The 20,778-nt window shown below is 51.6% G+C and overlaps 1 protein-coding gene across 2 annotated transcripts in view; it reads left to right on the forward strand.

The window, feature by feature from the left end:
• The first annotated feature begins 10,838 nt into the window (after positions 1-10,838).
• IL1R2 (interleukin 1 receptor type 2) overlaps positions 10,839-20,778 on the forward strand; it is a 34,219-nt gene continuing 24,279 nt past the window's right edge. Inside the window, exon 1 of one of the 2 annotated variants that reach the window (XM_077133962.1) lies at positions 10,839-10,970. In XM_077133962.1, coding sequence (XP_076990077.1) covers positions 10,957-10,970 — 14 coding nt within the window. In that variant the 5' untranslated portion in view covers positions 10,839-10,956. The remainder of the gene's footprint in view (positions 10,971-20,778) is intronic. The other variant, XM_077133963.1, reaches the window with a different exon arrangement.

The raw sequence follows: 20,778 nt of genomic DNA on the forward strand, positions 1-20,778 counted from the left end.
TGGCTGGCAGGGCAGCGGAGCACGCTGTCCCCAGGATCTTGGAGCAGGGGACAGGGTTGGGACTTCAGAGGCCCCCCGCCCACCGCCCCCCGGGTTGGAATCCTGGCCTGGCGTTCCTTCCCAGCCACGTGTCTTTGGAGAGTTACTCAGGCTATTTGCCCCTCCGTTTCCTGGTCTGCAGAGTGGCCCAGTGCCCCAATGGCCCAGTGCATGGGGGTTGTGCCATCAGGTGGAGTGACGCCTGGTGCCCCGAGCCCCAGGCCTGAGCATAGACTGTGCTTAGTGAGCCCCCGTTTCCTTTCTCTTCCCTTTGGCTCTCTACATGGGGGGACTGGGGTGCAAGGAGGAGCTGAGGAGCAGGAGGGAGCCAAGGACTGATCGTTGGACCGGGGGTGTTTGCTTCCTTAGGGGTCTGCCCCCCAGGCCAGGCAAGGGTTAGGCTCCATACCGCCCCCCACCACCACCAACCTGCGCTGCCACCCACCCACCTGCCTCACCCCACAGAGTGACTTCACCCTCCAGGGCTGGGCTCTGACCGCTCTCCCCCCGCGGCTCCCCACCCCCCCCACCCCCGCTTCCTGGCCCTCCCGCGTGTGTCGCAGCTGGGGAGGCTCCTGCAGGTCCCGGCCTGACCTGGGAGCAGGACGGGGCGGGCGGCAGCAGAGGCCTGGCGGGGCTGCCCCACCTCCCAGCCAGTGGCCTGGGGTGCCCTAGATTCCTTCTGACTGCAGCAGGCTGGCTCCCAGCACCCAGCACCCCATTCGGGCTGCGGACGGGGTGCGGCTGGCAAGCTCGGCAGCCAAGGCCGGGGACAGGACAGGCCGTCCCTGGCCCACATGTGCTCCAAGAGTGGCTCTGGGCAGAACTGACCTGGCAGCCTCCAGCCACCGCCCTCCATGGGGTTAATTAGTTGAAGCTTGTTTTGTGATCACTGTTGGCGCTTACTTGGTGCTCTGTTTGTGCTCAGCACTCTCCTAAATGCTCGCTTACCCCTCCAAGCCACCCTAGAGAGGTGTTGTCATTGTGTCATCTCCCGGGGACCACTTCCCGGGAGAGGACCTGGTCACCTTTGCTTCGGCTCCGTGGACACAGCGTGGGCTCGACACACCTGTCCTCATCTGGACAGAGCTGGCCGCCCGGCTGCCGTGCTCCCTCCCCAGCTCCTGTATTCGTCTATTTATTTTTGAATCTACAGATTTTATTGAGATATATTCATATCCCATATATTTCATCCAAAGTATACAATCAGTGTGCCACAGTATGCTTACTCAGTTGGGCAATCACACTCAATTTCAGACAGTTTTCATTGTCCCAAAGAGAAAAATAGTAGCTAGCCACACACAAAGAAGACAACCCTAAACACCCCAATCTCTTATGTGCCCCCCCATTATTCACTCCCAACATTAGTGTGGAACACCCGTTACTGCTGATGAAAGAATAGTAAGATATTACTGTAGCTTGCAATAGGTAATTTTCCCCCATATGCCACTCTATTATTAACTCTCTATACAATCGTATATTTATAGTACATGCGAGAATTTATTTATATTTGTAGTGTTCATTGGTGACATACTTGACTTTGAACCACTGCTTTCAATCAAATTCACCCACAATCCAGCACTAATACTTTTGATCCCAGTAACTACCGTCACCTCGCTCCATCCCCAAACAGTCAGTTCAGGATTCTGTACATATGACATGACATCTCCCGCATTTCCCGCATGGCTGGTGCAGGGTCGGGGGACGCTGCCCGGGGCAGGCGCGGAGCTGTCGGCATGCCGAGTTGGGGCTCAGGTCCTGCAGCTCTGCACCCAGTCCCCGCCCCACTGTGCTGACTGGACGTGATGTGGGGGGCAGGTCTGTGGGTGGCGGTGGGTGTGGGGTGCCTCCCACCTGCCTGGCCTGGGGAGGTATTTTGCTTCTGGCCTCATTCCATTTGGTAGGAGCAACTAGCCATTCCCTTCTTGGTGGAATGTGGTCTGCACGCCCCCTACCCCCCAGAGTGAAACCTCACCTGGGTTATAAAAAGAAAGTGGTGAAGGAAGTTGTCTCTGCAGGAAGCCTGACATTTCTGACGGTCATTCCATTCCACACATCTGGGAGCGACGTGGTGCTTTCTACCGGGTGGAAGTGCCCATAGTCCTTCTTTCTGATATATTAATCTAATGAGAAGGGGCATGCCTGGCCAATAAAATGCCGCCCATTCCATCTTTGTTGGGTGCTGGGCTCACACCCCGGTTTGTGGGTGACGGTGCCTGCTACCCACAAAGCACCCTGTGGGGCTGTGCCCAGGAGCTCAGGCTCTGGGGCCAGAGGGCCTTCGGTGTGAATCTAGCTCAACAGTAACTAGCAGCGTTATCACCTCTGATAAGTTACTGAAGCCCTCTGCATCTCAGTTGCTTTATCTGCAAAATGGGGCTGCTTATGTGCAATAGCACATAGTGTTGTTGAGATGCCGAAATGTGCCAATATGTGAATCAAGTGCTCAGAGCAGAGAGGAGGCAAGAGCTGTGGCTCCCAGACCCCCTTACTACAGCTGCGGGAAGGCGGGCTCCCGGGGGGTCAGCGCCTGCCCAGGGTTTTGTGCGGACCTGGCCGCGCCGCTGGATCAGCTGCCCCCCGCCAGTCCCGCTGCCCCGCCTGGTCCCGCGTGCAGGGAGCGCAGAGCCTCATCTGGAAATGGTTTTTCTCCATCTGGTTTTCAAAAGACTGTCAAAGCCAACAAGGCTCACCCATGCCTGGCAGAGCAGGGAGGGCTTCAGGCTTTCATCTTTGATGTCAGAGGAGCTTCCTCACCTGAAAATGGACAGGGTGCCCTGGGACGGTCCCCGAGGCCCACCAACTCTGACAGTGTGTGGGTCCATCAGTCTCCAAGTACAAGGACAAAACCAGCTGCTGTTCTGCTCGGTCCCACCAGCATCTGACTCACACAGCCCCAATGCTGGGGCACCTCGGTGGGGCTTGTTAGACTCAGCCTGGCTGGCTCCGGGGGGGCGGGGAGCAGCGGGTGGGGGGGGTGTCGAGGGGCTCACGGGCATCAGCCCTCTGAATTCTAAATCCCCAGGGCTTATTGGCCACCCCTCAACCAGGGGTTGACATCGCTCGACATCACTTCCTGGGGCTGACTCCTCGGGGGACAGCTGCAGGTGGGCGTGTCCGCCCCGTGGTTTCCTGACATCGTCCTCCTGGTCTCCTTGGTCGTGGGGAGTGTGGCTGGGATGGGTGTCAGGCCATGCTGCCCCCTTCCCCGAGGCCTCGGCTGCAGGGAGGGGGCTGCTTCCTTGGAGCTTGAGGCGAGGGACTGTCTCTTCTCCATTCAGAAGCTGGCAGGAAAGGTGGACTCATGATTCACACGAGACTATTTACCTCCTCGTTTGATTGCTTTGAGAAGCACAGCAGATTGCATTAGTGAAATATACCTGCAGGCAGATGTTTTTTAAAAAGCCTTTGGAGAGCTGACAAGGACACTCTGAAAATGGGTCCAGGCTCACAGTGTTCTGAATAGAAACTCTGATGCATTATCAATTTATCATAACTCCACGGTAGGTGACTTTCTCAAGTACGTCATATGTATGCTCTAGAATTTTGCTTGTGTTTTCTACTTAGCAACCCTTGTTTGTATGGCTGGAATCAGTGTAAACTTCGCCCTCTCTTTGTTCCAAAAAAAATCAGTACTGTTGGGGCCTCTCCCCTTACTGGATTAATGTCGTCAGATCAAGTCCTCAAAACTCCAAAAGGGATGCCCAGCAGACCGTGGGAAAGCAGGTACTGCCAGTCGCTGAGCCCAATCGAGTGGGAATTGCCATTTCAACGGCTCTCCTCTAGGAAGGAATTGTTGGATGCAGAGACCCTGTCTGAGAATTAAACCAGAACCTCACTGTTATAAGTGAAGACACTTGCTTACGTCTTTCTTGTCCTTTTCCCCCATGAAAATGTGAGCAAGGACACAAGTGATGGAAGCACGTGAGTGCTGCATCTCCTGGGCAGGAGGAGTCAAGTTAGAACTTCCCGGTGATTCTTCCACGCAGCCTGGGAAGGGAGCTCTCGGAGGAGCAGTCCTCTGTATTTTGTGAGCAGCAGAATCACCTGGGGGGTTTGTCAACCACAGGGCGCCGGCCCCACCCTTAGTTTCTGATTCAGTAGGTCTGGGGCAGGGCCTGGGAATCTGTATTTCTGACAAGTTCACAGGGATGAGTCTGTCCCCAGTACCATGGAATCAACCATGCCATCCTGACCAAAAGGGAGAAACGAAGTTTAACAAATAAGGTAGCAGTGGCTGAAAGAGTCCAGCTAGAGTCGAGAGGCTAGTCCGGGGTCACTCTTACGCAGCCTTTAGTTGGAGCCTGCTACCCAGCATAACTTGCCAAACTCCAACCAAAACCATTCCAGCCAATCCTACAGAACACCGAGGGCAATATACAGGATTCTGCAAAGGTTTCATGCACTAGAGTCACTTTCCAGAAACCTACAACCTCCAGACAGGTCCCTGGACCAGGTAAGTCCTGAAACCTAGAGGGCCCAGCCTCTCCAGAACATCAGCTAGCTCCATCTCCCTACCCCATATTAGTGACAGTCCCTTTCAACATGAACAAGTTAGAATGGGCATAGCCCAAATACCCCTAAAGAGTGGGAGAAAGATCAAAGGTGATGGTGGAGCTATACAGAGAAGGTCAGGTTTAACAAGTATGAGTGCTGAATCATTATATTGACATTTCCTTTAGTCTCCAGTATCTCAGAGCAGCTAGAAGAAAAACCTAGAATTGCAGAATTGTATGTAACCCATAAGAAACTCTGAAATCCGTTCCACAGCTAATTGTTGAGATGTGCTTTGAATTACTGCTTTTTTGTATGTACGTTGTTTTTCACAAAAAAAGAAAGAAAAAAAGTCAGTTGTGATGACAAAAAAAATTTATTCCTTCTATCCTCCCATGTTCTGGAGCAGCTAGAAGGAAAAATCTGAGAGGATTGTATGGTAGCCCTTGACAAACTCTGGGATCTGTCTTGTAACTGCTTGTTGAAGAGTGCATTGAAAGCTACTGCTTTTTCCTTTCTTTGCTTTGTATGTATGTTATATCATACAATAAAAGAAGTTTTAAAAAAAGTCTCTCTTAAGAAATGATTTGTAGTCTGTAAAGTATGTGTTGCTGGGTAACTGTCCTCTATCCTCCAAGCTTAGCCAGCCTGCCCCCTGCCAGGTTAGGGGACCTGACCAGCCCATGGCTTTCCCTCCAGGAGGCCCCAGACCATGGAAAAGGCTGGAGCAGAGGGGGCTGGCCTGGAGGGGCTGAGCCCCCACCCCCAGCGGCTGCCGCGGGAGAAGGGCCGTGCTGTGGGACTCACCTCAAATGTCATTTCCTGTGGAAGTCCCGTGGGTGTGCCCGCCAGCAACAGGAGTCCGTGGGTGTGCCCGCCAGCAACAGGAGTCCGGAATGGCTGTGACTCCCTCAGGGATCTTGTCCCGGCATGGCTGCCGCAGCCCCCTGAGCTCCTGCTCCGGATGACAGCGCGCCCTGGGGGCAGTGAGTGTCCTCCTGTCACCCGGTGTCACTGTGTGGGGCCGCGTGCTTGCCTGCAGGGCTAGTGGATTACGGGGCACGGGTGGTTTCGGGGAGACCGTGTTTTATTTAACATGACACACGGTTGAGAAGGCAAGGGGTGCACGCGGGGCCCGGCAGGATGATTCAGGCAACATCACCGCTTTCCAGAAGCTCAGGGCTCAGACACCAGCTGAACTAAGCAAAATGTTCTGTACGTTTCTGAGATTATTAGAAAGAAAAGGAAGTTCCCACGATTTGTGGAAAGAACTGTCTGGAAGGTGGAAGACATTCTGGAAGCTGGGGACATGATGGCGTGGGAGGTGTTGGGGTAGAGAGGGGACGGGCGGGGGCACGGGTGAGAGTGGCCAGGAAGGTCCTCTGATCCCATCCTCCAAGTCATGCAGGGCTGTGGATGACGTCCTTTGAGGTTTTCTCTCCAAGTGAGATATGCATATTGTCACTGAGTTTTGCAGAAGTCATAAAGAGTTTACTTTCCAATGTAAACATTTAAAATATAATCCGCAGCCTGCTGCTCTTGTTGACCTGGGCCTCCAAATTTTAGTGTACTGTGAGCTTCTAAGTTGCAGAGGCTGGGGCCTCTCTCCTTACCAGCTGGAAGCACTGCCGCGTGCTAACTGGACACAGGACTTGTTGGTGAAGCAGGAGCTGGGGGAGGCTGAGCCTGGCTCTGGGGGAGGGAGGAATGAAGGGCAGCAATTAAGTTAAAAACAACAACAAAACATACACAGACACACACCTGTGGGAGAACCGAGCTAGAGTGTTCGGTGTCTTTTTTGTTTTGTCATCATCAAGTCTAAAATCAACTCAGTTAATCAGTTATTTGCACTTTGTGAGTGGAGCCAATTGATTAGAATGGGATTAGAACAGCAGTGGAGGCTGGTGGGTGATTGGGGGGCTGCAAAGACGCGGGGATGTAGAGGAGAGGCTGAGAGGGCAGGGGCCCAGGCTGGGGGTGCTGGTTCTGTGGAATCAGCTGGAATCCCACAGTTGTTGTCTGAAGGTCTCTCCACCATCTCTTTCTGCTGAGCCTGTAGAAGTAAATCTAGCATCAGGTCTCCAATGATGAGCCTTCAAATCTCAGGTTCCATTACAGCTGTGACTCCCATGGCTTAAGACTGAGCTCACTTTGACAGGGAGTAAAATGTGAGCTGAGCTGGCACCTCACAGCTTCAGAGACGAGACAGGAATTGCCAGAAAGACTGACCTGACTGTGTCTGTGACTTCACCAGTGCTCTCCGGTGTGGGTTCTTCTCTCTCCATTTGGACCAGATTGAAAAGCAGTCAGGATGCTGGCAAGAGAAGGCTCTCTGCTCATCCTGTGTGCAAGAGCCTGGAACTGGTTCCCAGCGGCCCAGTAGCAGCAGGGCGAATACCAAAGGCATTGCCCACTGACAGAACCAAGAGCACTGTGCCGGTTGAAAGGATTATGTGCCCTAGAAAAGCCTGATGCAATTTATGGATCTTTTAATCCCTATTCAGTACGGTAGGTTGGAAACTTGATTAGGTCATTTTCATGGAGATGGGACTACCCCGTTGTGGATATTAACCTTTCATTAGAGGGAGATGTGACTCCACCCATTCCAGGGGTCTTGATTAATCTACTGGAATTCTTTAAAAGAGGAAGCATTTTGGAGAATGACAAGAGAGCCACGAGACCCATGAGAGCCCACGCAGCCAGAGACCTTTGGAGATGAAGAAGGAAAACGCCTCTGGGGAGCTTCATGAAACAAAAGGCCCGGGGAGAAAGCTAGCAGATGCTGCCATGTTCCTTTCCAGTTGAGAGAGAAACCCTGAACATCATCGGCCTTTCTTGAGTGCAGGTAACCTCTTGTTGGTGCCTTAGAACTAAACTTGTGGCCTGATAAATTTACCGTTTTAAAAGCTGTTCCATTCCTGGTATATCGCATTCTGGCAGCTAGCAAACTAGACCAAACACATTTCCATGAAGAGAACATCTTCTCCCTTTCTGATTCTAACGAAAGGAATTTTTCTTCATTCTTCCCCGCACAGAGCAGCAAGCAGGCGTTGGCTCTGGGAGCAGCCTGCCAGTAGCCTTTTCCATCTGCTTCTAGGATTTCTCTTCCAGGCAGTGCACATCCCCCCTCGCCCCCCCCCAAAGGTCAAGGTCAAGGCCAAGGAAGCAGGGGCTTCCTTCCCAGGCAGGGGAGTGGGTCTCAAATCAGAGTAGGGGAGGGTGGGGAGGAAGGGAGTGGGGCAGGCTTCTTTGGTAAGGCTGGAGGGGCCGGTGGGAGAGCGAGTGAGCCCTGAAATGAGAGCCGCCACTTCTCAGCTGTCATCCATCCTCTGGGTGGTATGGGCAGAACCGAGAGGGAGGGAGAAGGGGCAGAGGCCATTATTGTGAATTTTCTCACCAGAACCCAAGGTGGGGAGAGAGATAAGCAAAAGGGAAAGCATTTTCACAACAAAGACAGGGTTTGCTCTTAACTGAATAACAAAATAAAATTTCTCCCGTAAGTCTCAAAAGCTTTCTAGAAATCCCTTAGCCCTTAAGTATGAAGGGCAGAGTCGAATTCAAATCCATCGTTATACAGAGTGCCTTTGGGGCTCTTTTACTTAGAGTACTAAAGCACAGACTGGGGGAGTCGGGAGGAGGCTGCCAGCTTGTGATGGGCTGAAAAATGCCACCTGCCCCCACCCCCGAAGAGGTCCTTGTCCCAGTCCTCAGAAACTGCGAATATGCTACTTCCACGGCGGAAAGGACCTTGCAGACGTGATTACGGATCTCAAGATGCTTTTTCCACGGACAAAGAGACTGAAGTCCATTTGCAGTCAATATTTTCATCTATAATCTGTCCAATCTGAAAATTATTTATGGGTAGGGGCAGAGTTTTCTCCTGCCTCTAAGAGTAAGATGCAGACTGTTCTCTGGCATTGTCGGGCTGACCAGGGCAGGACTGAGCATTTTCACCTTTATGGGGTCTAATTGCTAACTCTATTCTTTGCATACAGTGACCACATTCTCTTGAATCAAAATCAAGGAACCGTGGTCTGACAGAACCAAGTGGATTTATGGGAATAATAGGACAGAATGAACCGCGGCTGTCCCATGAAATCCAAGGCAAATAGCGATCCTTACGTCACATGAAGGAGCAGCCCCCACGCTCCCCTCCGCTTCTCCAGGTTCCCGTCTCACCTTCTTCCACCCTCTAGCCTAGACGTCACAAGGAAGAGAAAGGAGCAAACCTCGCCACAAGGAGCTCCAGAGGATGCCGGTGATTTCTGAACCAGAACACACTTTTAGCCCAAGATCCCCTGGCGCTCCAAAAGGAAGAAGCGTTGCTTCAATCCTTGCAGTAAAACATCCTGAGTGACTTTCACTTCAAACCTCAGAGGATTTCGAGATATTACAGAACGTTCTGTGCCTTGTCCATTTCCCTTCAGCTGATGGGGAAACTGAGCCTGGTCTGCTGTGACAGTGGGGACGGGACGCTGTGGCCTTGAGCAGGCTGCGGGTGCGGGCTGACCGGGTGCGGGGAGATGCGCCACAGCTCTTGGAGGACCCACTGGGCGCGGGGACTGACTCTTGGGTGCCTGTTGGGTCTGAAGAATTTGTCCTTGAAGGCATGATTGAAGCAATTCTTGTGCCTGGGGGATCCAGTTTTCCCATAGGAAGAAGTGAGATTATGTAAATTCCTCTTTAGAGATCACAAGATCAGAGTTAGCCTTCAGCGGTCAAAATTTGATGGCATGATTTCACTTCCTCTCTTTGGCTATATTAAGCTGTGGCTGCCGGTGATATTTAGTGAAGAAGATTGCAACGGAGATGGGTCAGCTGGGAGTGATACATTTGGTTGACCATGAAGGGGGCGTGGGGGAAGAGCTGGCCGTCTGTCAAGTCCTTCATTTGGAGCTCATGAGCGCATCTGGCAGCTTCTGGGCCAAGGTGAATGCACACCCTTGGCTTGATCCACAATTTGCTGCTCTCTCTTCAACCTAGGAGTCAACAGGGTGGAACAAAACAAATATTCCACCCACAACAAAAGAAGCACCATGGATACATTGTAACATGCACCTCTTGGCCAACAGGCTCTTTTTGGGGATACTCAGAGCTTCCATGAGGTGTACCAGCCATAGTCAAGTGCACACACCCTTCAGTGGATTCAGCTTATTAACTTGCAGCCCCCGCCCCAATGCCCACACCTCACTTTGCTCTTCTTTTAAACGGACAATGGGATTTGGCGTGTCTGTGTCTTCCTTTACCTTTTACAGTGTGCTTCTCTCTGACTTGATTTGCTCCGTATGAATCTGACCCCCAGGAGTTACTTTCCTTGTTAACAGAAGGATAAAACTAGGGCAGATGGGTCCTTTGGCCTTTGGGCCATTTGTTTCTCAGATGGGATTGGCAAGGATTCTCTTAACAATTTGTTTGCCTTCTCTTTCATGTGGAGAAAGCTGGTTCTGGGGTCATAGCACATAACCTGAATAAATCAGACAGGAAGGTGTCACTGGTGACGTGGATATTGAAGTGTACTCTGGAAAGGGCTGTATCCTCCTTTCCGCCCACCGCCCACCGGGGGAACCCCAGGCACAGCCCCACCCCTGAGGTTGGGGGGGGCAGGGCCTGGGCGGAGGTGAGGGGGGCGAGCTGCTCCCTCTCGGTCCTGCGAGGGGCGCGCGGGGCCAGGGCGGGCGCTGGCAGGGGAGGCTGGAGACCCCGAGGCCGGGGGTGGGGTGGGTGCTGTGAGGGCAGAGCTGGGGTTCGCCCCCTGTGGGGGTGGTGGGGGAGACGGGGGCGCCCACAGCACCTCTGGGCTCGCTGCGGAGACTTTGGAGGCGTTTGTTCGCTGAGACCCGGCTTGGGGTTCAAGTCCCGCTGCCAGACAACACCTCTTCAGCTGGGCGACTTCCGCAAACGGGAAAGCAGAATCGGAGCATCAGCTCCCCGCCTTGCGTCACTTAATTAAAAATCATACCAAACTAAGATGCAAATGAGCCGCATCTCCCCTCCCGAAGGGTTGGGGAAAAATGAATGACCCCCCATGGCTGAAGACCCAAAGCCCCCTTTTCCCCCTTCAGTTGGGCCATTGTTGGGCAAACCACGCATCGCTTTTAAAACCACCTCTCAGCTGGCAATCAGAAACTTTTAACAAGTCACAAAAAAATAGGGAAACAGGCAGAGTTTCCCTGGCCACTTCCCTATCTGGCGATCACGTCCCCCGGCGCCCGGCGGGGGATGGGGGGGGGGAACACAGGGCCCTGCAAGGAGGAAAAAGGTGTGTCCTCGGCCACCCAGTGACACAGCCCGATTAGGAAATCCCTGCGAGGAGGAGATGAGTATAAATCTCTGTCCCGGCCCCGGTCCCGGTCCTGGAGCTCCCACCCAAGGTGAAAGCCGGGCCTGGCGGCGTCCCCAGGCGAGAGGCAGCAGGGCGAAGGAATGCGGGGCTGCAGGTAGGCGCTCCGGGGAGGGGCGGGGAGGGACCCGCGCGCCTGGCCCCGGCTCCCGCTCCTGGGTGCCTCTCTCCCCCCGCTGCTCCCACCAAGCCTTCCCTCAGTCCTCTGGGCCTCGGTTCCTCAGTTTATCACGCAAAGGGGTCCTTTGTGTGATTGCAAGTGGCCTGCAGACCCGAGGGCTCCAGGGAGAGTTCCATGCCCGGGAGGCTGAATTTAAGGCTTTCTTCCTTGAAGGTTCAGGAAGTTTTTTCATCTAGAAGTGTGTGATTTCTTAGAAGAAGCAGGGTAACTTTTCGAGGACCCGGCTCTCGGAGGGCCCTACCCACCCCCCTTTGTCCCCTGCGCTGGGGGGTAGTAGCGAGGTGAGTGGCCCTGCGGCTGAACTCGGTGCCTCAGTTTCCTCCTCTGTACCTAGCAGTCTTGATGATAATCACACAGTTGTGGGAAGAGTCAACGAGCTAGAATGATGCAAAGCCTCCAGAAGAGTATCTGGCATGGACTAGGTTTGCTCTAACTATATAAGCTTCCCCTCTTGAATCCCAGTACCTTTGGTGGGGGAGGGGCTTCCCTCTTCTTAGAGACCCCAACCCCCCCCCCCCCACCAGCTTCGCCTCTAACTGGTCAAGGCTCTTGTTCCCTCTTCTGTAAACTGAGGCAGCTGGTCGTTTACGTCCCTCCCGGCGCTCCCTGCCTGCACGCTGCCCCAGCCCCACGGCCTGCCCGCCAACCTCCCCGAAGCTGCCCGCCCCCTGGCCTGCGTCCTCAGAGCTCTGTCTCCCCCAGAGGGGGTGGGCTTCCTCCCCGCTCCGCATGGTGTCCCCACTGCACGGACTTCCTTCCAACCTCATTAAAAATCGTGCTCACGGTAACAGCCTTGCCCTTTTCCATTCCTCAGGCCCTGCGGTTATCATAAAAGGCAAGAAGGAAGCGTGGGTTAGGGTTGGCGTAGCTGTGGGGAAAGTCTCTGTCCCGCTTGGTTCTCGAGCCACTTTGTCAGCAGACGCTTCCCTCACTGTCCCTGACCCCCCCCCCCCCCCGCCTCAGCCCCCACAGATGAATTGCTTTACAGCAAGAGCTGAGGAACCCAGAACTTGCACAGGCCCGCATGCCTCCCTCCACCCCCCCAAGCCATGCAGCTGTGGCACCACTTCGGCTGATTCGGCTGTCTTGTCCCCTCTTTAGGAGGGGACGCTTGATCACGCAGGGCTTTAGGCCACCAGTGTTCAAGCTTTTGCGTGTGTCACAACGGACGGCTGCCCCCTCCCCCAATTTCTGATTTATAAGTCTGGGGCGGGGCCTGAGAACCTGCATTTGGAACAAGTTCCCAGGTGCTGCTGTGCTGGCGAGGGGACCCCCTCGAGAACCACTTCCTTGGGAGCTAGGAGGGGTGTCATGTCCAGTGACAACTACAAGACAAGAGAGTTTTGAGGCCACTTTTGACATAGAACTTACAGGAACCTTCTAGAGGGACTGACATGAGGACTAGAGGTGGGGATGTTATATATAGGGGTTATCCTATTTGTCAGCTGCAGAAATGGACAAGCAGGAACACGAGAAGGGGCATGACTGAGAGCAGTTTTGTGCTCAGCCCACTAAGGGGAGCTGCCTAAAGGAGAAGGGAAGAGGGCAGAGGAGGACAAGAGGGCTTTCTAAGGGCCTGTGGCCAGCTGATGAGCCAAACCCAGTGTGGCCATAAGAAAAACAGTGATGGAGATATTGATCCTCCAGCATCTCAGGGTCTTTTTCTTTTTTAAACTTTTTTATTGCATAGTATAACATACAAAGAAAGCAAAGAAATAAAAATGCAGTAGTTTTCAAAGCACCCTTCAACAAGTAGTTAGGACAGATCCCAGAGTTTGTCATGGGCTACCATACCATCCTCTTAAGAGTTTTCCCTCCAGCTGCTCCAGAATTTAGGAGGCTTAAATATATTTTTTTATCCCCACAATTGACTTTTTTCTTCCTTTCTTTCTTTTTTTTTGTGAAAAATAACGTATTTACAAAAAAGCAATACATTTCAAAGCACAGCACCACAATTAGTTGCAGAACAGATTTCAGAGTTTGATATGGGTTACAATTCCACAATTTTAGGTTTTTACTTCTAGCTGCTCTAAGATACTGGAGACTAAAAGAGATGTCAATTTAATGATTCGGCAATCATACTCATTTGTTAAATCCTGTCTTCTCTGTATAACTCCACCATCACCTTTGATCTTTCCATTCCACTCTTTAGGGGTGTTGGACTATGGCAGTTCTAACTTTTGCATGTTGGAAGGATCTGTCGCTAATATGGGGTAGGGAGATGGAACTATCTGATGTTCTGGAGAGGCTGGGCTAGGTTTCAGGACTTATCTGGACCAGGGACCCATCTGGAGGTTGTAGGTTTCTGGAAAGTTACTCTAGTGCATGGAACCCTTGTGAAATCTTATATATTGCCCTAGGTGTTCTTTAGGATTGTCTGGAATGGTCCTGGTTGCGGTTTGGCAAGTTATGATAGGTAGCAAGGTCTACCTGAAGCTTGCGTAAGAGCAGCCTCCAGCGTAGCCCCTCGACTCTATTTGATCTCTCTCTGCCAGTGCTACCTTATTAGTTATGCTTCTTTCCCCCCTTTTGGTCAGGATGGAATTGTTGATCTCACAGTGCCAGGGCCAGGCTCATCCCTGGGGGTCGTCTCCCACGCTGCCAGGGAGACTTTCACCCCTGGATGTCATGTCCCACGTAGGGGGGAGGGCAATGATTTCACCTGCGGGGTTGGGCTTAGAGAGGGTGAGGTCATGTCTGTTCCAGGGGTTCTCAACCCTGGTTGGTCGCTGGAATCACCTGGAGGCTTTAAAGCCCTATGGACTGATCATATCAGGACTGCTCGGGATGGGACCGGTCCCCAGCCCAGGTGATCCCAGTGCACACCGATGTAGGGAGCCGTGCTCCACTTCTCCTGTCCTTCTCACTGTCCCGTCCATTAGCTCCTTGCGGACCTCTCCTTTCTCCCTTTGAAACCTATTTTCGGAACCGGTCACTGACCAATGGACCTCACCCAAGGTGGACAGCTGCCTCGCCTGTAGCAGAAGTAATAATAATAATAGAGCTTCCCAGGTCCTGCCTTGGGCTTAACTAGCCAGGATATCTTGGGAGAGAGATCTAGGAATCTGTTAAATGCCATCCAGATGATTCTGAAGCGTATTTTGGTTGATACTGTTTTCTACTAAGCACAAGTGATTTCCTAAATACAAGGAAGAAAGGGCTGTGGGACTTGATTGTGGGTCAAAAGAGCCCAAGTGGAAACCTGGATCACCATCTCACGTCATGACGTTAGACACGCCACTTCACATTGTCAGACCTTATTTCATCTACCAGATGAAAGGATTGCATGAGAGAGCAGTGGCTCTTCACCATTTTCAAGAATCTCTGGAAAACAGTTATACCTCCCCAATTTTAAGAATACTTGAACTTGATCAGAGGTTGCAAACTCAAATGTATCCAGGGGCCATGCAGTTCAGTCGACTCTGTAAGGTTGTGCAGTAGACAGCGCTGGGACTTGGGGCTAACCGAAATGAGCTTGTCCTCTGAAAAGGCCCTCACTTAAAAATAACATCAACACTCTGGCTGAATAAAGCATATTCATATGGTGAAACACAGGTTTGTGGTTCCTGGAGTAGGTTTGTCAATTTTGACACATGATCACATAACACCTAATTGAAAGGGATGTGGGTTAAGTCCTAGCCCCACCACTTCTATTTGCATGATCTAGTTATTTAACTTCTGTTCTCATAAAGTGATGAAGAAGTTGAGGCTTCCAGAAATTAACTAACTTGGCAGAGTTTGAAAACTACATAATAATATGCAGTTCATAAAATATTGGGACAATGTAAAAAATGATTATGCATGTCAACACTTCTCCCAATGCACTGAACACAGCGTGGGTGTTCAATACATTCCAGCCACCATCATCACTCTCAACTTCGTCATACCGTCGTCATCCTATTATAGGATTGTGCCATAGCATCTCAGCACCAGTCCGAGGAGGCTGTTCTGCACGGGCCCAGGGATTTAATGATGGCTCTGACCTCACCAGGTCAGCCTCTGCCCGTTTTGCTAAAGGAAAAACCAGTTCTAAAGATCAATGCTTCCTGAGTCACCTGGGAATCTTGTGAGTGTGCAGATTCTGTAGGTCTGAGTCGGAACCTCAGACCTAGGTCTACCTTTCTCCCATATGACTCCCTGGTCCCTGGACCACATTTAAATAGCAAGAATTTGGAGAGATCTGGAAGAAGTCTTCTTAATAGGGAGCAAGGAAGAAGTTGATGTAAAGCTTTGGATGGATCCCAAATTTCCTGGAGTGAATATGCATCAGGATGTTTTTTTGGAAGATGCCTTTGGTAGGCCAAATTTGAGGCTGACCCCTGTTGACCTTGTGGGTGGGGAGACCTTGAGTGAAGGGAGGCCCTTGAACGTGAGGGGGTCACACTCCCGTGAGTAGGTTCCTTTATGGGACAAAGGGGAGGGATGTTTGTTGATGTAATTAAAGTCCTTGATCAGATGACTTTTACATCAATTAAGGAGGTTTATCCAGGTGGTCCTGACATAATCAGGTGAGTTTTTAAAAGATGTGCTAGAAGTTAGGGTCGAGAAGTCAGGGAGATTTGGTGCCGCAGAAATGCTGTCCTGTTGGTCCTGAAGAAACAAACTTCTGTGTTCTGGAGAGGCCCGCCGGCCGCCGGCCCCTCGGAGCTGAGCGCGGCCTTGGCTGAAGGCTGGCAGCAGAGTGGGCTCCTCAGTCCTAGGCTGGTGGTCCTGCCAACAACCCCCTGAACTCAGAGCAGGACCTCGAGCTCCAGGAAGCAATGCAGCTCTGCCCAAACCTTGTTTTCAATCTTGTGAGACCCTGAGCAGAAACGAATCCAGCTGAGCTGTGCCCAGACATCTGATCTACAGATGCAAATGAATGAGTGTTGCCTTAAATTGCTAAATTTAAACTTAAATCACTAAATATGTGGCAATTTGTTACACAGCAATATGTAACTCACAGAAAGCCCAGATCCTTTTCTTTGATTGCTGGGCATACAAGTCCAAGGTATACTGCAGTAATATACCTAAAAATAAATAGATGAATGAATAAAAATCTCAGCAGCTTAATACGACACAAGTTTATCTCTTGCGTATGCTATATAATCATCACTGACCAACTGGATCAGACATTGACGCTTATCATAGCTGCTCAAGCATACAGGGTGTTTTCAAAACAGAACTTAGAGAGAATGTCTAATGGACTCACCTTGTTTTGTTTTGGGTGCTGGGGGTGGAAAGTATTCTTTCTGTTTAAAGGAAGGAGAAAGAGCATACCACCAGACCACAAAAAGGATCAGTAGATCTAAGTGGACCCCAGTTTCCTGCCAGCGTGGGCTTGGCCATACTTCTATGCTTCTGTCTATAAATAGGGTTCGGGGTCTTCTGTGGCAGGACAAGAGAAGGCTGGAAATTCGAATACCAGTAATTAGTGCTTAGGTCCAGAACGACATGCGTCCTTGCTGTCACTTTTACAATGGCTGTAATTAGTCGCATGACCATGCCTAACTTTAAGGGTGTAAAGAAGTGAAATCTTAGAAAAGCACCAGCTGACGGCAAGCAGGCATGCACCTTTCACCCTGTGTGCAGCAGTTAGGCGCGCTGGAGAGGCAGGGGAAGGTGGCAGAGCTGTCGAGGGTTAAGCCTCCAGGGGCGGCTCTCGCTGCCCGGAGGCAGATTTAGACGCAGGCCAGGCCGTGGGAGGCCTTGGGAGGCCGGGGGAATGAGTGTGCAAATGGAGCACACTTGCCCACAGCCCTGGAGGAAAGCCAAGGGCTTCCTGGGGGGACCTGGAACTCTGGGCAGTCTTCAGCCTAAAAACTGGGCTTTTCAGCACAGAATAGATAAGAATCACTGGGGTTTCTGAATGCTTTTGGGAGTTGACTTTTCTCTGCTCTCACGGAGCCCTGAACGCGGGTCTCGGAGAAGCTGCTGGGCCCCCAGAGAACAAGTCACTGTAGGTGGGTGCTCTTTCCAGGGAACAGAAGATCATCTTCCAGAGCATAAAAATAAAATCTAGTCTGTTTTTGCATTTTAACAATTTTGGAAGGAAATATTTCTGAAATATATGCAGCACAGTACAACCTTGTACACGCTACAGATCTATGCCGCCACCATGCACTTATGACAACTTTCCTAATAAGCATCTCACTTGGTTCCTGATGCCCCGTCCTAGTAGTTAAGGGAAATTCACCGACCAATACGTGTTATCTCCCATCTTGGGGGCTTAAATCTGCCTCTCTTGGATTCCTTCAGCCTCTGTGGGCAGATGCTCTGCTTTCAGGGCTTCTCACCTCGCCCCGACTTCGAGCCAGGAAGGTGTCTGAGAAGAGGGGGAGTCGGGTCCCAGGGGAATGGTGGGGGGGGGTGGTGGCTAATCCACATGTGCCGACCTGGGGGTCTTCTCTCACTTCTCTGGAGAGGTCCCTGGACCTCTGGACCTACGCTGGGCGTCACGCCAGGGAACCCCATGACCTGGTCCTTCAGCTGAGCGACAGCAGTGCTCCCCTGCCTCGGCCCCATGGGGGCCGCCGCTGACTGCACAGGTCTCCTGAGACTCGGCAGTGGCCCTGTTTGTGCCCTGGTTTAGGCTGGCCGCCTGCAGCGGGCCGGGCACCAACCATGCAGCGTGCATGCTGCAGACCCGCCGCCGGCCCAGGGCACGTCTGGGCCATCCCGGGGCAGCACCAGGAGGCCCAGCCAGCCAAGGGTGGAATGCTCGGGGCCTCAGAAGGGTAGCCACTTACCAACCTGTAAGGCTGTGTTTCTGCATATGGCCACACAGCCTTCACTGACTCACCACCCTGCACCCTGCACCCTGGGTGGGGCACCCTGCCCTCCACTTGGCCACCAGAGCTGAGCCCCGGAGAGGCCCGGGCCAGAGTGGCCCTCCCCACCCCGAGGGGGCCCAGGCTGGCCAAGGACAGTGGCGAGCAGGGGGTAACCCTGGCGTCCCCTCTCCTTAAGCAGGCGGCACCATAATTTCCAGTTGGAGCGTCCCCACAAGTGGGCTTATTTTTTTTTTCATAAGGACTTTTTGCAAACTGCAACTCCTCTAAGACCCGACCTGGAAGCAGGGCAAAAGCTCCTCTGCTTTCCTTTCCCCTCTATTTTACCTTTAGCTCCTTTGGTACTTTTTTTTTTTGTTTTGGAAGAGTAAGCCATATTTCTTTAGTATCCTCAATGTGCCAGGCATAAGTAGAGGCTCTTTGGGTATATATATATACCTCTCTATATTTTACTTTTATAAAAATATTATATATATATGTGATATGTATATATTTTACTTTGAAATAATTCCAAGCTTATAGGAAGTTTCAGAAACAATACAAAAACAATATAGAGAATTCCAGTGTACCACCATCAAATACTCAAATTTACCAACTTTTAGCATTTTGCCACATTTAGTTCCTTCCTCCCTTTTTTATTATCTATCTATTTCTAAATATTGGAGAATCGTTGGATGAGTTTGCAAACATCCTGCTCCTTTAACACTTAACGCTCCCACACGTATTTCCTAAGGAAAAGGATGTCTGTGCTTGGATTTTGAACACAGAGTTGAGAGGACTGTCTGACACTCTCCGTTTCAGCTTCCCCCCTTTCACCCTAGAAGCCCCAAACCCTTTTCCTTCCACCTCCCCTGCCACCAGGAAGGAACTTGCCCTACTTCATACCCACTTCCTTCCCTCCCCTCAGAGGAGACCTTCGCTCGTCCCCTTTCCTGCAGCCATGGGAAAAGGAGAATCCCAGATAGCGGGACGGGAAACCTATTGGGAGGTAATACAAACTTTGTCCCATCCTGGAAAAAGCGGGTGCTTACAAAATTGAAAATGGTTTTCATGATTCAGGGAAATCGTCCTAATCAATGACTTTGTGTGATAACATCATCGCGGCTTCAGGGGGACATGGTGAGGTGGAGAGGACCGTTCATGTCTTCTCCTAAGGCCCCAGAGGGCTGTGCTGTTTGGTTCTTGCATCTGCTTTAGTAGTTCTTGTGCCTCTTCCTTTGCTGCCGGGTGGTCAGCTGCCACCTCTCCCTGCGCGTGTTTTCTGCCGCAGCTCTCTCCCCTCTTGCTAATTGGCTACCTCAGATCTTCTCCAAATTGAGCGTCTGGTCATCCACCGCTGTCTAACAGGCGGGCCCCAAACTTAGTGACTTGAAACAGCAGCCGTTTCTTACAGCTCAGTGTCTACATCAGGAACGAGAGAAGGCTGTGGCCAGGTTCTCCAGCTCCGTGTGCCTCGGTGGCCTTCAAGCCGTGGGGCACGTGGACTGGTCTGCAGGGTGGAAAGTTGCTTCCATTCTGGGGGACTGGGCACAGCTGGGACCGTGGGCCAGAGCCCCTGCACGTGGCCTCCCTGGAGGTGGGGCGCTGCAGTCAGACTGTCTCCCTGGTGGCTGGCTGCCCCCAGCACGCGTGTCCCGGGAAAACCACGGGGAAGCCAAGGGGCTTCTTCTGACTTAGCCTCAGACGCCAAGCAGCAGCGCTTCAGCTGCATAATGCCGGTTGTGTGCGAGCCATCGGCCAGCCCCGATTAAGACAGGAGAAGGAGGTTCCGCCCCTGGCTGTCAGTAGCACAGGCGCATTGAGGAAGTCCGTGTGGGGTGGGGGTTACTGTTGTGGCCGCATGTGGAAGATACGATGCCACTGTGAAAACAAAATAGCCACGCTCATAGCAATAAAGGGAAAGGGGCTTCTGACAGAGGGTTTGAGAGCTTCCTCTGTGAGCAGATGGCGCATGCTTAGGGGCCAGGGTTCTATTGGCTATCTTTTAGTTGGTCAGAGCTTTTTGCCCTTGTTTCTTCTGTCTGTATTATGTTTTTTTTTTAAAAAAAAACTTTTTTTAAAATTGTATAATATAACATATACACAAAGTAAAGAAAGAAAAAAGCAATAGTTTTCAAAGCACTCTTCAACAACTAATGACAGCAGGACAGATCCCAGAGCTTGTCATGGGCTACCATACCATCCTCTCAGATTTTTCCTTCTAGCTGCTCCAGAACATTGGAGGCTAGAAGGAATACGCATTTTTTTAATCGTCACTTTTTTCTTTCTTTGTGAAAAAATAACATATATACAAAAAAAAAAAGCAATACATTTCGAAGCACAGAGTGACAATTGGTTGTAGAACAGATGTCAGAGTTTGGTATGGGTTGCAATTCCACAACTGTGGATTTTTGCTTCTAGCTGTTCTAAGATACTGGAGACTAAAGGAAATATCAGTATAATGACTCGGCACTCAGACTTGCTACAAAAGAAACCTGGAGGGTGAGGGCATCCTTCCATCTAAAGGGTCTGTATCCGCTCACCCCCAGCCCCTGCTCCTCATCAGCACAAAGTGTCCAGCTACCAGGGAACTTCACCGGGGATCTATCCCAGAGAGCTGGAACTCCAACACCCTAGAGAACCCCAAAGTCCTGGGTCCTGGAGACGCCCCACTGTAGTGGTCAAAGTCCCCTGACTTGGTGTTGCAGAAATCGAGACTGGGCCCAGGATGGAGCCTACACTCGAAGCCAGATGGGACTTAGAATCTAAAGTTTTACACCTGGAGAGGGAGCTGGGGGGTCCCCCAGTCCAACCCTTATATTTTAGAGATGAAGAAACTGTGGCCCCAGATTGGCGGAATGGCTGGCCTAAGCCCACAAAGCTGGTTAGTGGCAGAGTAAATGCAGAAATCCGGCCTCAGCCTTCCGTTCCGGGTGCTTTGAGACACTCCCACTAAGACGTCAGCCCGAACCAAC

The sequence above is a fragment of the Tamandua tetradactyla genome, chromosome 17, assembly GCF_023851605.1.
Source record: "Tamandua tetradactyla isolate mTamTet1 chromosome 17, mTamTet1.pri, whole genome shotgun sequence".
NCBI lineage: Eukaryota > Metazoa > Chordata > Mammalia > Pilosa > Myrmecophagidae > Tamandua > Tamandua tetradactyla.